Here is a 16,942-nt window from a genome sequence, read left to right as displayed (position 1 = left end):
ACCAAAGAATATTCAAACGCCTGTCACTTCACAGGTCAAGTACCTAGCTCTAAATTACTGAACTCTTGGTTTAAAATATGGCTCCTACCTCCAATGAGCTCAAATTTTAAAAGATAAATACACATTAAAAAGATTCCAAAAGAAAACAGAATGCTCAAGTGACTAACGAGTGGTATAGTAAGTACTGCTCTATCACTGTCTAGAATATGTGGAAGAGTTTATGGAGAAGGGAATTTCCTTACTAGAGATACAGAATGCTAAAGCCCATAGGACACCACAAAACATTCTGAGCAAAGGATGATAGTAAAGGACTCTAAGCAAATAGAAAATGAGACTGACCAAGAAAGAAAATAGAAGTCAATTCAAGATCACAGTCATTTAGAAAGAATCCTCAATTGGGGGGGGGGGGGGGCTGGGGTTGTGACTCAGTGGTAGAGCAATAGCTCTTCTGAACACCCAGGGGCCGTGAGAGTTCACAGAGGGCACATTTGCTATTGCCTCAGGTCCATTTCCTAAAACTGCTAGCCACAGAATGGGATCCTCTGAAGAAGACTCTTCACACAAGACCAAAACAGGAGAAAAAGGACTTGATGGCACAGGAGTGGGCACTCACAACGCCAGGGCGGAAGTGTTAGTGGGGCAGAGCTGTGTGCCCAAATCTGTTCTTCCGTCATTGTAACAGACAGACAATACAAATGAGGTCTGACACTTCAGGTCTGCCATAACGTTTGGGCACACATTCCTCAACAGTATGCTCCTATATGGAACATGGAGAGCTATGCCCTGGTGGCTGTCAGAGCCGTGACAAGCTCCGGAGCCCCAGCCTTTCTGTACGGAGAAGAGTTACCTGCTGCCCTGAATGGCTTCCCTCAGGACTAACTCATGAAAGAAAAGCAAATGCCAATGCTTTCTGAACTAGTTTACTGTTGGGGCTTTTTGGTGCAGTGGCTCAGTCTTTACCCAACAAAACTAGTTCCCATTCCACCCATCCAATTCCAACAACCCTATGTAAAATGTTTTCCATCTTGGGAAAACCTAAGCAAAACTGCTGTTTCTTATACTTACTTAAACTCTGTGGGCACAGCTTCACAGCAGTAGAAATTCATTCACTCAGCAAATTCTGTGGGCTTCTACCACCACATAAACAGTACTATGCTATACACCAGAAGCATAAAAGACAGTGGGAGGGAAAAGCCAATGCAACCCCACCTGCTCAGGTCCTCTGCACTGTATGCCTTTTACCCAGAATGTGAGCTATGGTCTTCTCTACCCTGTCCCCAGCACTTTGCAATGCCTTTTGCATAACAGGCACTCAATAAATACCTGTTAGATGGATTAAGAAATCAGTGAACCTGTCTTGTCCTCAGTGAATCCTGTACAATGGGGGAAATGGAGAAAGCAATCCAATGAAGCACCTCCTCACACACAGGCACACAGTGTGTCCACTGAAATTCAAAAGTGGATGGGTGAGGGCTGGGGTTGTGGCTCAGTGGTAGAGCACGTGCCTAGTATGTGTGAGGTACTGGGTTCAATTCTCAGCACCACATATAAATAAATAAATAAATTAAAGATCCACTGACAACTGCTGTTTCTTATACTTACCTAAAAAGAACTCGAGAGCAGAGGAAGGCACCCGCAGAACTCCTTGGAACTGAACACTGCTGTTTCCATGATTAGGCCCAGCACCCTTATCCCCAGCATTTCTATCACCCCTCATGCTTCATGTGAACTGCTGTGAGCTTCTTTACCTTCCAGATTTAATCTTCATTTTTAGATCTATTAATTTCAGGAAGCCCTCTGCCATACAAAGAATCTCAAGATGGGTGGGAATCCTAAAGGTCACCAGATGAAAGTGGCGGGAGGTGCTTATCTTGATGGATCAGCTACAGTCCTTTCTCTTCTGCAGGCATGGGCTTTGGCCCTTCCCTCCCAGCTCTCTGCACAGTGCCTCTGAGCTCTGAGGACCCATAGTCCTGCTCTCCCGCTAGACCCTGGGCTTTTTCAAATGCAACCTACACATTCTTCATCTTACATTTCTCCAGTGCTCAATAATGAAAGATTCTGCATCTTTTGATCCACCCCTCCGCTCTGGCAGTCTCTGTAGACTCCACAGTCAGGACGAGGTGCTAGGGCCCCCTCCCAGACTGCAGCACAGCCTCTGCCCCATTTTTAACCCCAGTGCCACATTCTTTCTTTTTTTTTTTCACCTCCATTTTTGTCTATTCTATGGATTAGGGGTTAATAGTTCAAACATTTCTTCACTGTTTAAACTTTCAATAAAGTTTTTTTAAAAATCTTTGGGACAAGTTTCAAATAAACTGGGTCCCCTTTGTGAGCCCCAGAACGTCTGCATCTCTGAAGCCATCAGACATTTCCCTGCAGATGTTGTCGGTCTCGAATCATCAATGGCCTTTCCTGTCCCATCTGTTGTTCTTCTGACAAGGTTACTGTGCTTCCTCAAGACTTCCTGTTTGAATAACCACCCACTTGGGTGTTCAAACTCCCATGTGTCCATTATTCACCATAAAAGGGACCCAAGGAAGGAACCAGCCAGTTGAACACAAAACGACATATGAACAGAACAGCTGTGCGCGAGCAGGACAAAAAGACAGCGGGAGCTAAGCAAGGCTGCAGGTTTCAAAACAAGCTCTATTTAGTCAGGCTTGGTTAAAAGGCTGCTGATCCAGAGCATTAGAGGCCCGTTTTGTAACTGGAAATCACTGGAGATGTGAATAAGTCCCATTTTAGTTACTTCAGAGGTCACGCCCAATGCCACCCCTTCCAACAGCCTCTCTCAAGGAAACAAAGCGGCCTCTCCTTCCTCTCACAGAAATGTCAATACCAACTCCAAAGGCTTCTCCCCAAACTTAATTATCTATTTTATTTCCCAGCACAAAAAGCAGGTTCCTCCCCACTTCCCCAAGGGAGCCATGAGAGTAAAAACAGAGGAAAGCACAAATCGACACGCAAGAACACACAGAAAGCAGCGCAGAAAGCAAAGGAACGTTCTCCAGACATCTGGAAGGTGTGCTCATTTCCAGAATCAGTTCCTCTGGGGATGGCCAGGATTCGCCACTGACTCTGTGCCAGGACATAACAGCTTTAAAGTGAACATAAGTTTAAAACCAAAACCTTATTAGAATAACCACAAAACTAAATGACTCCCAAGTCCACCAGGAGTTGATGCTAACTTACTCCTTGCCATGTGACAAAAATGCTGAAAACAGCAATAAACAAGAAGGCGAGAGCCTTTAAAGCAATCCTGATAAAGTAAACAAATTTATTACAGCTGCATTACAGATGTTCCCACCAACTTTCATAATCTGTAGAATTCTAGGAATTTGTAGTCTCTAGCAGACTTTCTGTCCCATGAATTTATCTAAAATATTCACTATAAATTCAAAATTATGTACAGAGTTCTTCTGAAGGTTAATCCCAGACACGCAAGCCCACCAAACACAGTCCTTTTCCCAAGCAGAAGCAAGCACGCCCTCAAAGCAATTAAAGATACTGCTGTTCTTCTGGTTTCCAAGTCCCCTCCTTCCCTGAGCTCCTTGCTTCTTCTCATCTCCAAAAAGAACATTTTCAATGAAAATTCCAGAGCGCTTACCTGTAGCAAATTGTGACCTGGCACGAAATAATAGTCCAAGGACTCAGCAAAGGTGGTGTTACCAGTCCTATCAGGATAGTGTCCCCAACTCGCAGGAACCACAGGCAGAAGTAGCACAACTGCTAACCTAAGCAACTACGCCTACCTGAACTTCTTGGTAAGAGATTAAATCGTTTAAACCAGGACCCATCCTGGAAACATTTTTTTCTTTTACATTTTAAATTTTACCCTAAGTTTCTTTCAAACTCCAAAATTTCATGATTTTATTATGCTAGTTAGCTGCTGTGCTAGTCCATTTTACACTGCTATCACCAAATACTACAGACCAGGTAATTTACAATGAACAGAAACTGATGTGCTCACAGTTTGGAAGGCTGCAAAGCCCACGAGCCCAGTGCTGGCCTCTGGGAGGGCCTTCTTGGTGTGTCCTATCACAGGGAGGGCATCACATGGGAAAGAGTACCCAAGCAAACAAGAGGGGGCCAAACTCACCTTCACAACAAACCCACTCCCCCTAACAGCGAGAGCAGACCTAACCACCTCTTCAAGGTCCCACCCTCAACACTACCTCTGGGGATCAAGTTCCAGCACCTGAACTTGGGGGGGACACGATCAAACCATAGCAGCCTCATGTTTTAAAATGTCCACTGAATGCCAATATTCCCAAACACTAAGGGTCTTAATGTTGTAAGGGATAGGGGCAGATAGCTTGAACCCCGATCTTGATCCAATCTTTGTATGTTGCCAAATTAATCCAATTTAGTCCTTAAGAGCTTCTAAAGACAAGGAGGACATGGGCTTAAAGAACATGTGGGTCAACCACTCCTGCCTCTAATTAGGACTTGTGCTGCCAGAGCAGGAAAACACCGCTTCCCAATTCCTGCCAGTGAACAGAAAACTCAGAGAAAAAGCTGCTCAATTTACTTCATCAAGCTGTCCCTACCAGCTTTCTGAAAGCTGTAAAGTTCTTCTCTTGGAAATAGTGAGGATCTTGTCATCCTGTCTTAAGAAAATTGATGGAATCACTTGAGAAAATAGTACATTCATGTTTCTATATTTTATCAATGTGGGGGGCAGAACCAGGGGTGGGTTAAACCTGACCTCCTCCCTCCAATAGAGCAGCAGGGTGCATCCCACCCAACCTCCTCACAAGCTGGGAAACCCAGCACAAGCATTTAAAAATCCTCAGGTCTTCCTAGGCAATGGTGTAACCACATTCATCACAGAAATGCATAAAACACATATTAAGCAGGTCTTAAAGTGGGAAAGGCAGAAGGACAGTGACAGTGATACCATAATCAAGCAGCAAACTCACACCTGTATAGGTCTAGGTAGTTTTGCTTTATTTTATTTTATTTTTTAATGTTAGGTCCTAGAAGTGGAGATAGAATTGGTGGGGAGAAGCACAAAATAGTAAATACACTTCCTAAATGGGGACTCCTTTGACAGATAAATAAAAAGGGAGGGAAAATGCATGGGAAAGACTCAAGGAGTGGGTGTTGACTAATTGATCGATCTGTATACACAGAAATCAAAGTGAATGGCGCCACTTCTGGGTCTGAAAGTTGGAAATGGTGACAAAGAAAGTTCTTGGGGCCACAGCAGTTATCTAGCCATCAATCGATAAAAGGTAGGTTAGACCTATTCAGTTAGCAAATTGACTAAGAGGATAAAAAAAAAAAAAAAAAAAAACACTATGTAAGGGTTTACTCAGAGCAGAGAGGAGGAAACAAAATAGAATCTGGAGATCCACTCTTATCTTTGACGATGTCAGATTAAGTAAGCAACTGCATTGAACCCAGCAATCCTCAACAACCAGAAAGCAGTCATGGATAAGGCAGAAAGGAGATAAGGAGGGAGAGTCCCTGTGGCGTAAGCACTAACCACCCTTCAAGACATGGGGTATGGTAGTTTTCCTATCAGTACACACTGACAAAACCCAGGGCTTCAATCTGAAATTCAATAAATTCCTTAGAGATTTCCAGAGGCATTAATGCTGAATAATACACAACTAGAAGAAGTACCCAGAACCTAAAATTCTTCCCTTGAAAATAGCCCTCTGTCTTTCACAAATATGTGCGAAGCCCTTTTTAACAGAAGTGACCTAAATCCAGAGCTCCTCAAGCAGAGGTCTGGCAGAGAAACCAGGCTGAGCTCTTTGGTTTGAGATTCTCAAATCATTTTCAGTCCCCAATCTAAGGTCTCCACAGGTGGCTAACACCAGGTTGGACCTCACAGGCAGAGTGGCAGCCCCGCACCACAGCAGGTCTGGACTCCTACCCAAACACACCTGTGTGACCTGAGAGGCCACCGTCCTCTTACCTTATTATTCCACAGGGGATATTTTTCAAGACTGAAGAGTCAGAGGTAAGTAATCAGGAGGTCCCCAAAGGGAGGTACACTCTCTTTTGTCACCCAGTTTTTGAGTTCCTGTTCTCTCCGGAACCTATCCAGCATATGCCCACTACTCCATGAAAGGCCACCAATGCCTTCCCCAACATCTGGCCACTTTCAAACCTTCTGCAGGCAACTCACCCTATGGCAAAGTCCTCCACCCATGTCCTTTACATCTTGTCAAGACCCAGGGACCTTCGGAAGGCTATGCTCAGTCCACACTCTACAAGGTGCTCTATGAGAATTCCCTGCACACTTTAAAAAGTTCCAACAGTATTATTTTTCCTATATGTGAATGTTTTTATCTTGTCTCCTCAAATACATTACAAATCACCACAGGATAAAGAAAATGTCTTCAATAACCACTGATTCTCACACATCCCATGTTACAATGCCCCAAAATGAAGAATTTTCTCCCCAGCTACCTTATTTATACGACATCTTTGTCCACTAATTAGAAGCCCAATGCAATATGCTCATCTCCTCTCCAGAGGGCAGGTCTTTTCACACAGGTACAGAAAGCACCATAAGCTTCCCCAAAAAAGCCACACAATTCAAGCTTCAGACTTATTTTTTTTTTCCAAAAGCCTCAGTGAGAAGTAGCCACTACTTGGTACCTGTTAAAGGAATGAAGACGGTGTCCTCAGAACTTAGACTGAATCTGTGGAACATTTAGGTTTTATTTCACCAAATAGCAAGTTATAAGACAGCTAGACACTGTGACCATAGCACAAGCCACATTCTTAAAGAATTCTCTATACCTGCAGCAACAACCACAGCCTTGCCATTCTGCCACATCAAACCATGAAGCACTGATCCAAACCACTACCTGCTCTGAGTAGGTGAGAAGAGCCAAGATGACTGCGCCTCCCGCAGGCTCCCCTGGCTGCCTCTGCAAACTCCGCTGCTACTTCCACTCAAACAGCAGACAGCTCAATTAGACTCAGCGGGCTTACTTGTTGGCTCACTCAACAAATATTTGCTAATGCCTATTAACACCAGAGACTTCTGGTAACGAGGAAAAAGATGGTTTAAAAAAAAAAAAAAAAAAACTTGTCTGAGATGTGTAAGCCTCAGGTTTTGTGCTCTCCTACATTCGGCCAAAAATCATACAATAAATAATCAGATCCCTTACGTATTATTTTTTACTAAAGTGTCCTAATTCCCTTTTGAGGAATAATTTACATGCAACGAGATACATGCAAATACATATAGCTCTGAATTTCTCCAGATCAAGATGCAGAGCACAAAATCAGAACCAAGAACAACAACAAAAAGACTAGCCCCTAACCATGTCTCTGGCAGCACTGACAGACTGTTCATCACTGCCATGGATAATCATCTGGTGAGCAGAGAGCTTCATGTACACTGTGATTTATCATCATGAAACAAAAGGTACCGAGTCCCTAACTCTACGCAGGAAGGACCATGTGCCAAACTCAAAAAATTCAAATTAAGAAAAAGAAACATGAAGGCTGATTTTATATAAAATAAAAATCCAAAGAATAAAACAATTCAGTCTTTCCTTTAATATAACAGGAAAGAGCCACCAAGATGGAAACAGAAGGTAAAGGAAGAGAGCTGAGGAGCTATCATCCCTAAAGTTTTAAAAGGAAGTAAGGCAAGGCCCTAATTCATCCCTCAGACTCTCCACAAGGTCCTCCTCCCACAAGAGATCTGAGCACCATTGTCCAAGACAAAGATAAGTTGCTTTATTTCATGAATATGTAGCTGCAGAAGGCACCAGACTGACGGGGGCCCAGTTATTTTCAGCTGGCCCTCTGGAAGGGTACATGGAAAGAAAGTCAGACACACTTATTTAGTGTCGCCAAAGTCTGGAGCCATACTCTAAAACCTCAGGGACATTTCCATAATGAGTTCTCTAATAGCCTCCATTAGCAAGCCGTCAATTGTAGGCCCAAATGAACAAACACCTAATTTTATAATAAGAAAGATGCTTACAAATGCCAGCAGGGCCCTCTTACAAATCTTAGGGCAAGAAACCCCAGTGCACAATCATCTTGAAGTTTTACCCTCTGAAACTGTTTAACAGACAAATTAATCCCCAATTTTTAACTCTTCCCAGGAATCTGAGTAGTAAAAAATAAACAAACAGCTCTGCTCTAAACTTTGACACATTTCCATAAAACCCAAACAGGACAGCAATGGAGCTGTCAATCAGGAACAGCTGGCGAGGAAAAGCAACTAAAGAAGCATGTTGGGCATGAGTCTGTTAAAGCTGGACAAACAAGATGACACCCGACTCCCTGCTCACCTGAGTAACCCACGCTTACCCTCACGTCCTGAAGACAAGGCATGCCCCAGTATGCACGTCTTCTAATTCTACCCCTAATACACTAAAGAAACTAAGAAAAGATGCAAATAAGACATTACACAAAAATCTTCCTCCCCAACTGCTTAACAATCCCCTTAAAGAGTCTTTTCCAACAATGAACATATACATTTCCAAAAAACTTTCTTACGACCATTTCTAAAGAAAAAGGCAAATTAACATTAATATTTCAGTCATACATATTTACAAGTGTGAACTTGTGAGTTTTCTCATAAAATTGATCTAAAATGACTTTAATCACATTAACAGTCTAATTTTTACTCAAAAGAAAATAGTCACGGATCTTTCAATTTCATATCACTTTCACAACTTACTCAGTACTTCTCTAAAAGCTATAGAAAGAAAACCACCACATACCACACTTAATATTAGCTCCTACAGTGGTGCATACCTCATGAAATGGAGAGATGGCACCGATAAAAATAGACACAAGTCAAAGGTATGGCTTCAAAGAATTTCAGTTAATGGGCAATGTGCTGGGACATTTATAATTCAGCTATTGGCTTATTCACTCATACTACACGGATTTAAGAACACTCCACCAGACGTACTGCTAAGCACTAGAAATACAGCACCTCCCACCTCCACCCAAATGGTAAATTTAGTGAATCTTCTCTGTCTGCATTTCTCACTTAGAAATTATATGAGCATTCTAGTCAAGAGCAGAGGTCACCAAACTTGTGCACTGAGGGATACATAGTAAGTAGTTTAGCCTTTGTGAGCTGGGACATAAGGAGTCTGTCACAATTACTCAGTTCTACATTTGTAGTACAAAAACAATCATAAACAACATGTTATTCTATGGGCTTAACTGTGCTTCAGTAAAGCTTAAGATTTTTGTTTTTTTGTTTTGGTACTAGGGATTGAACTCAGGGTCATTTTATCACTGAGCTGCATCCCAGCCCTTTTATCTTTTATTTTGAAAAAAGGTCTCACTAAGTTACTGAAGCTGGCCTTGAAGTTTGATTCTCCTGTCTCAGCCTCCCAAGTCACTGGGATTACAGGCCATTCATTCAATTTTCAAGTGTCACACAATATTACTCACCTTTTGACTTTTTTTCAATTAAAAAAAAAATACTACCATGCCTAGCTCCCAGCCCACACAAACAGGTGGCAGGGCTAGGCTGAATTTGGCCAGGGGGCCATGATTTGCTACCCCCAAATCTAGAGACATAAATTTCATTTGACCTTATCTGTTATGGTTTGGATATGAGGTATGCCCCCAAAGGCTCATATGTTCAGCAATGAGTGTTCAAAGATGAGATTATACTAGATTATAAGAGCTGTAATATCATGATTGGGTGAATCCATTTGATGGATTAATAATTTGAATAGACACCTGGGTGGTAACGTAGGCAGGTAGGGCATAGTTGGAAGAAGTAGGTCACCAGGGCATGGCCTTGGAGATGAGAACTTGTCCCTAGCTCCCCCACCTGCTCTTTTCCTGCCTCACAGCTACTATGAGCTGAGCAGCTTTCTACCAACCATGCCCTTCTGCCATGATATTCTGCCTCATTTTAGGCCCAGAGGAATAGAGTTCGCTGACCACAGACTAAACCTCTGAAACTGTGAGCCCAAAATAAACTTTTCCTCCTCTAAGTTGATCTTGTCAGGTATTTTGGTCACAGAAATGCTGACTAAAACATCATCTAAGCCCAAGGTCAGGGCAGCATTCTATAAATCACTATCCATCCAAGAATCCACTTGGTGCCAAAGCACAGAAAGCAACAAATTAAGTGTTAATCATGTTATCCTGAACTCAAAGTTGACTAAGTCCCCATCCTGTCTTTAACCCAGGTTAGCTGAGTACAGTGGTGTGCCACTCAGCATACTGAGGCAGAAAGACCCCTTGACTTAGGATTTACTGGCTTTACAATGATGTGAAAGTGATACACATTCAGTAGAAACTGGACTTTGAATTTTGAATCTTGATCTTTTCCTGAGCTACCCAGACACAGTACTACAGACTCAAGTGATGCTGGGGTACTATAAAGAACCACAGCTCCCTCTCATTCACAAGAGTTAACGGATACACTAGCTGTGTTGCTAAGCTATGATGTTGGAGAGACTGAGGATATAACATTACAATGTTTTCAACTTAAAACAGATTTATTGAGACATAACCCACAAGTTGAGAAGCATCCGTATAAGTAGCAAAACAGGAGGAAGAAGACTACCAGACAGGAGGCCACTGCAGTAAGCTAAGGCTGGGACAAAGACGATGGAAAGAGAAGCATTTAAGAGCCACAGTGATAGGAATAGGAAGCAAAGTATATTAAAGATGGGTGGGAAATAAAGGAATGGAGATAAAGCCGACCAGCCTCACAGCAGTCACCCTATAAGCTCACCAGAGTAATCTTTCCTGGTGAAAGCCTGTCATGCATGGTTCTATTTCAGAGGTGACTTGGGAAGAACTGGTTGAGAGCCTCAATATTAGACAGTAACGCATTCCCTGATACAGAAAATCCAAAACAGCTTCAAGTTAGGTGAGACAATAAGGAGTGAATTTAGTTTCGATATGGCCTATGGACAAACCCCAATTAATCATATACAACAAGTCTTTAGGTCTGGAGAAAAAAAACTAGAAATACAAAGTACAAATTGAAAATCTATAAACAGTACATAAACCTTGAGATTAAAACTAATTCATTCAGGGACAGGGGCAACATGAAAACAGGACCATAGGTACAAAGGAACAGGCCAAGGAATGTCAAGGAAGATAACCAAAGGAGCCTGGTGTCACTGAATCGGTGTGTACATAAACTTTTATTTTAAAGTTGCCGCGGAATAAACTAAACATTCTTTTGAGAGATGAAGCTACAAGCTGCAGGAGCTACTGTATTCAACTACAGAGCAAGACCTACCTCCACTATGACTTTTGGCAAATCCCAACCACAGGATCCTCATCTTTGCCTTCACTGAGTTATAAAAAATCTAGTCAGTGATAAACTGGAGGCTTTATAAACTTCAAAATATTATAAAGATACCCTTGGTTTATTATTGCAATAACATTACAACTGAGTGTGTAAATTCCATGTAGCAGAGAATAAGCTCCTGAAAACAGGGCCTTCAATCTTCTACATCTTTCTATCAGGCATAGTGCTATGTATTTCATAGATATTTTTAAAACATTTGCGGGGTATCGGGCAGAGTAACATGAGAATGTATGCATGGAACAAGGAGTACATAGCAAAAGGCATAACCAACTTCCTAAAAGGGTTTAGAATTGAAGTGGTCAAATTTTATTCCTTCCACAAATGCAATTAATGACAAACTGATGGGATAAAGGGGATGCCTGATAGTTCTGACTCCTCTAATGTGTGACTTTTTTTTTTTTTTTGAGTGCCTTAGAATGGGAAAGGAATTTGCAGAAAAAGCAGTGAACTATAGGACAGGAAAAACAGCCAGCAGCAACTTTTATAAAACTGTTCAACAACTACTGGTCATTAAAGAACATCTCTTTAACTTCTCAAGTTGAAACCTGCAAAATGTAAATCAGGCCTTTGTGAGACAAACTAAAATAGTGTCCCCTCAGGGTGCACAAATACCACAGTGAAGTCACCAGAGCGAGCTACTCCCTGACACAGTCAGAGCCTACCTTGTAAAGATTTTCCTGAAGAAAAAAACTGCTATTCATTTCAGGTTAAATACACTCATCAGAGGACCAAACAGAATAAAATGCTATAACCTTATGTGTCAATCTTTCTAATTTATACACACAAAAGGAAATTCACATATGAAGAATTTTGTTTAATCACAATTCATTCCTAAAGTTTATAAGGAACTTAGAAACTAATCTGGTCTCTGTTAATTCTGAGAGTTCCATAAACTTTGATTTGAGTTGATTTTATAAGCACTCTTTCCTTAACCTAATTGTTTCAAGAAAGAGGGAAAGCTACCTTCCTCCAAGTTCAAGAACCTGTCTGCCAACTTTCTATCCATAATGTTTATCAAATTAATAAAAGGGACTGTTTAATAAGACAAATCCTCAGCTACACTCTTACAATCTTACCCTTGCATCTGATAAAACTTATAACTTATTAATATAAGACATAAATGTCAGACTTCCGAAGAGCAATTGAATGATCCATACAGAATTTAGAAGATTTAGAAGGAAAACAAAATAAGAAAAAAATTACTTTTAGAAAAGGATACCTGGCTGAGCAACTTAACTATATCTGAAGATACTCTGCACCCTGGATTACTGTATATGGAGCTTAAGACCTGACAGCATTCAGAATCAAGGCTGATTTTCCTGGCTTTTGTAAAACAAGTGATGATACTAGTACAATGATCTAATTTGTTCCTGCCAGACATTAAAATAGGTCTCTGCCTCTTCCCAAAGAGGTACCAGTTAAAATGATCATATAATCTGATATGTGTACGCATAAAAAATTTTTCTGAAGGGTTACACAAGAAATCATAAATGGTGGTCTCTGGTTGCTAAGCAACTGGAGACAGACCACATACTGTATTCATTGTTTGAGTATATCATGTCATGTTTCATTTTTATAACAAAAGGTGACTTACGACCAATGCCAAAACATGTGTTTCTTAAAACTACTTAAGTGTGATATAACTAAGCTTATTTTACAGCTTACTGTGTTTAAAGTTCAACATTAAAAGGAGGCTAGCACAGTGGTGGCAAGACCTAGTTCTTTTACACTGCTCACTTGGAGTTTCACATGCTCTGTAAGGGCAGAACACAATATGCATCACTTGTTGAAGGGTATGTGAAATTTGAACTGGGTGGGAGATTTAATAGATGCACAAAACAGTCATGGTACTTGAATTCATGGGAAATAATTAGTTAGCTAGAGCCCAAGGAGTAACTGAAGTTAGGTAGTGAATATGCTGAATACCAAAACACACACTGATAAATAAAGCCTTGCCCACTTGCCACAAATCGTTGATCATAACATTCATACATACATATGTCCTTGTCATCAAAAAGAAAGTGGGGAGAGAAATGAACATCAACCCCACTACGTACAAATCTCCCTCCCCCTTCCACCTCCTCCATCACACACAATTTCCTCTAGGACATCACTTCTGATCCAAGAACAAGCACAGTAAGTTCTAGTCAACTTTTATATAAACCAACTAAAAAGCTTAAAGTACAAATGATAAAAAATTATATCAAATATTTCAAATAACTTAAGAGTTTTAAATCTATAGTTTTATGAATGCCACTTAGCAAAGATATTACCAACAACTTAAGAATATTACAGCAAAAACAAGTCAAAGCACAAAACATTTTTAGAGTTAAAAAAAAAAATAAAGAGTCCTAACTAAATGTACTCTGAAGATCTCTTTTGAACTCGTTATATCATCATGATCCAAAGTTAGTATCTATCTGCCCCCCAGCATTAGCAAATTAACTTGAATGATACTCTCTTACTCTACCACATTGTCTCTGCAACAAAGAAGTGAGCATTGAGTACTCCATCTACCTCTGCAATCACCTGAAATAAATGTTAGCTGAAGCCTACAACAGATTGACAACCTATTGTTCAGGACTGAACAACACTGAATCTCAGGCATTCAGAAACATCAAGGTAATGCCTTTTCTTTGAAATTTTTTAAATTTGAAAATGGATAATGTAAGAATTCAAGAGTATTCAAAGGTGAACACAGGAACTTTAACAAGCCAAAATTCAAACAAAAGTAATTGGACATAGGGCTGGGGTTGTGGCTCAGCGGTAGAGCATTCGCCTAGCATATGCGAGGTCCTGGGTTTGATCCTCAGCACCACATAAAAATAAATAAAATAAAGGTATTGTGTTCAACTACAAGTAAAAAATAGATATTTTTTAAAAAGTAATTGGATATAAATTACAAAACTAATGTTGGCCAACTTTAAAAACATAACACTTGGGAGAGACAGTTAAGACAGCATCCCTTCAAGATCTTGGGAAACCCTGAGTCTCTTGCAATGCCTTTAGATAGGTACTTTTCCAAGACACCACTGCTTCTATAAATTTCCAATACCTTTAAAAAACTGAACTCAAAGCAGTTTATTTCTTCAACAAGTTGAAAAGCAGGTGCCACATGGATTCATTCATGAACTTATTTCCAAAAAGTTTCATCTTCCCAATGACTCATCTACAAACAAAACCTTAATTACTATAAAGGTGTTAAATACTGCTTTTCTAAAACTTATTCCACTCACAGTAATTTAATTACACTTGTCAAGCACTTTCCCTGTAAGTATTCCTTCTCTGGAATCTTGGTAACTTATGCAAAGTTTAGTGTGCTAGAGATCAGTACAAAGGAAAATACAAAACCATGATCAAAAGAACTATTTGCCTACAAAATGTCCCTTTCAAACATCTCCCAATGATGTTATGAGTCCTATAGAATTACCCTGCTTTGACAGAAGAATGGCTTGGGGCAGTCTGTTCTCAGGAACTTCATTAGTACCAGCTACTGGTAAAATCAAGTCTCGAAATGCAATGAAAAATTGAAGCACTATAAATCAAATGTCAGTTTCACATACATGTTACTCTGTTAAACACAATGAAATTTTTTTCTGCTTGTTTCTATATCTCGATAATGAAGGAAAAAATTACCAAAATCAAACAGAATTTCTGATACTTTCAAATGATTTTTTCAAATTAATGTCCTTTCTCATCCACAGCCCTGCCATGCAATTTTCTAAACATCCCTTTCCCAATGTCTAAAAAGTTCACTTAGGTGTGTTTCGGCACTTGCTCTGACTCAAAGCAAGAGGAAGACAGTGTGGAGAACCTTTATACAAGGGGACAAAACTATTCCCAGCAATTAGTGAGTAGGTCACTTACTTTTGTTTTCTCTCTACCAGGATTAGCAGTGAAATAGCTTCGTGGCTCTTAATTAAGGCTGAACAATAACTTTTAAAAGTGCATTTCTATTTTAATTACATCTAGGCAATATAGGCAGTAAAGGTATTTGCTCCTCTCTAATTCCCTTAACAAACAGCAGTCATCTTCAATTCTGGAGAAAAAGCCATATTTAAACTTTTTAAAGGCAAAAGGTGGATCTTCCTTTCTCTGATCCAAGCATTCAACCATGCCTTCAGATGGCCCGGCTAGTACAGCTAAAGGGAGGATGGGTGTTTTTGATTAAAGCTTCAGAAAAAAAGGGACCACAATCCTAACTGCTGAAATGGCAAAGAATTCCTTGAAGAAGCAAGAATCCCTTTAAGTTAGAAATAATAGGAAAGCAAAGAGACGCAGCTGAGAGCATCTTGGCCCTCACCGGATGTTAAGGGATAGATCAATTATAGAAGTTGGAGAAAGGAATTTGTGTGGTCCCCGCTGGGGAGCAGAGAGCCAGCACGCGGGGTTTGGGCCCCTCAAGCTGGACCAGGGAGTGGAGACGGCCCGGGTGCAGAGTTGTTAGCGAGCAGTAGTAAGGGACAGGGCTGTCACCGCTTACCCAGGTGCAGCGTGAGGTTGATGGAGTTGGGGTACTGGACCCCGGCCAGCATGGTCTGGCTTTGCCACCAGGTGGTGTCGGCCTGGTTGTTGTAGTCGGTCAGGAAGGCGGCCCCGTGCTGCAGGTGGGGCTGCCCGGCGTCGCACAGGTGACAGGACTTGGTGACCCCGGTCACCCCGGTCTGCACACAGTACTCCTCGGGCGGAGTCCCACACGTGTTGGTGGCCACCACGGTCACGTTGAAAGCGGCGTTGACGAACTCAGGCATGCAGCGCTGCGGCCGCCCGCCCTCGTCCGTGCACTCGTCCATGGCTGCCCCAGCACAGCCCACCGCGGCTGCCGCCAGCACAGCCAGCACCGTCCAGAGCCGCCCCCGGCGCCGCAAGGCCAGCGCGGCCCGCTCGCTGCCCCTCATCCCACCGCCCGCGCGTTGGGCCACCGCAAAGGCCAGGGCCAGCGCGTTCCCCTCGCCCAACGGCGTCCCCGGGAGGCCGCTCCGCGGGCTGAGCCTGGGGGCCCCCGAGCCGGACTCTCGCGCGGGCGGAGGCTCGCACCGGAGAGACTGGCGGGTGGGCGCCCCTAGCGAGGACTGTGCGGCTCCCTGGCCACTGCCCCGGCGCACCGCCTCTGCGCCTCCCTCACCCACCCTGGGCGCAGCTCGCACTCTGAGCCGACCCCCGACTTCCGAGCGCGCACCCGAGAGCGCGCCCCGGGAAGGAAGGAGCAGGGGGTGGGATCGGCCGGGTGGGGTGGGGTCTGGCTGAGGAGAAAGCCCAACCCCGGCCTCCTCTCAGCCCCGCGGCCCCCGTAGCTGCTCCCCCGCCCTCAGCGCGCCGGGGACTGCGCGTCCGCCCAGGCGACTAGCGGCGGCGGCGGGGGCGGTGGCGTCTCGCGCTCAGGCCCGCAGCGCGCGGTCGGCGGGAGGGGCGCGAGGATGGGCGGGGAGCGGAGAGGGGGGAGGAGGAGGGAGGAAGAGGAGGGAGGGGCGGCGGGGCGGTGCATGCCGGGAGGCAGGGGAGGCCGTGAAGACCCGGCAGCCTGCACCGGTAGGGCGCGGGGTCCGCGGCTCTGCGTCCTGGGGAGGCGCTCGGTTGGGTAGGGAGCGCCTAGGAGGAGCCCTTAAAGGGGTGACGCGGGTCCGTGAGGTCGCTCGGGGTTGGCCTACC

General features: G+C 43.0%; 1 protein-coding gene across 1 annotated transcript in view; it reads right to left on the bottom strand.

Moving 5' to 3' along the window:
• The window catches only part of Lamc1 (laminin subunit gamma 1), a 107,639-nt gene extending 91,091 nt beyond the window's left edge, over positions 1-16,548 (bottom strand). The window contains exon 1 of the mRNA XM_046419521.2: positions 15,777-16,548. Within this exon, the coding sequence (XP_046275477.1) occupies positions 15,777-16,191 (415 nt within the window). The 5' untranslated portion in view covers positions 16,192-16,548. The remainder of the gene's footprint in view (positions 1-15,776) is intronic.
• Between the last annotated feature and the right edge of the window lie 394 nt (positions 16,549-16,942).

This window comes from Marmota monax, unplaced genomic scaffold (assembly GCF_021218885.2).
Source record: "Marmota monax isolate L192 unplaced genomic scaffold, Marmota_monax_Labrador192_F-V1.1 WCK01_AAM20220418_F8-fsc00209, whole genome shotgun sequence".
Classification (NCBI taxonomy): Eukaryota; Metazoa; Chordata; class Mammalia; order Rodentia; family Sciuridae; genus Marmota; species Marmota monax.
This window is presented reverse-complemented; position numbering and strand designations above follow the sequence as displayed.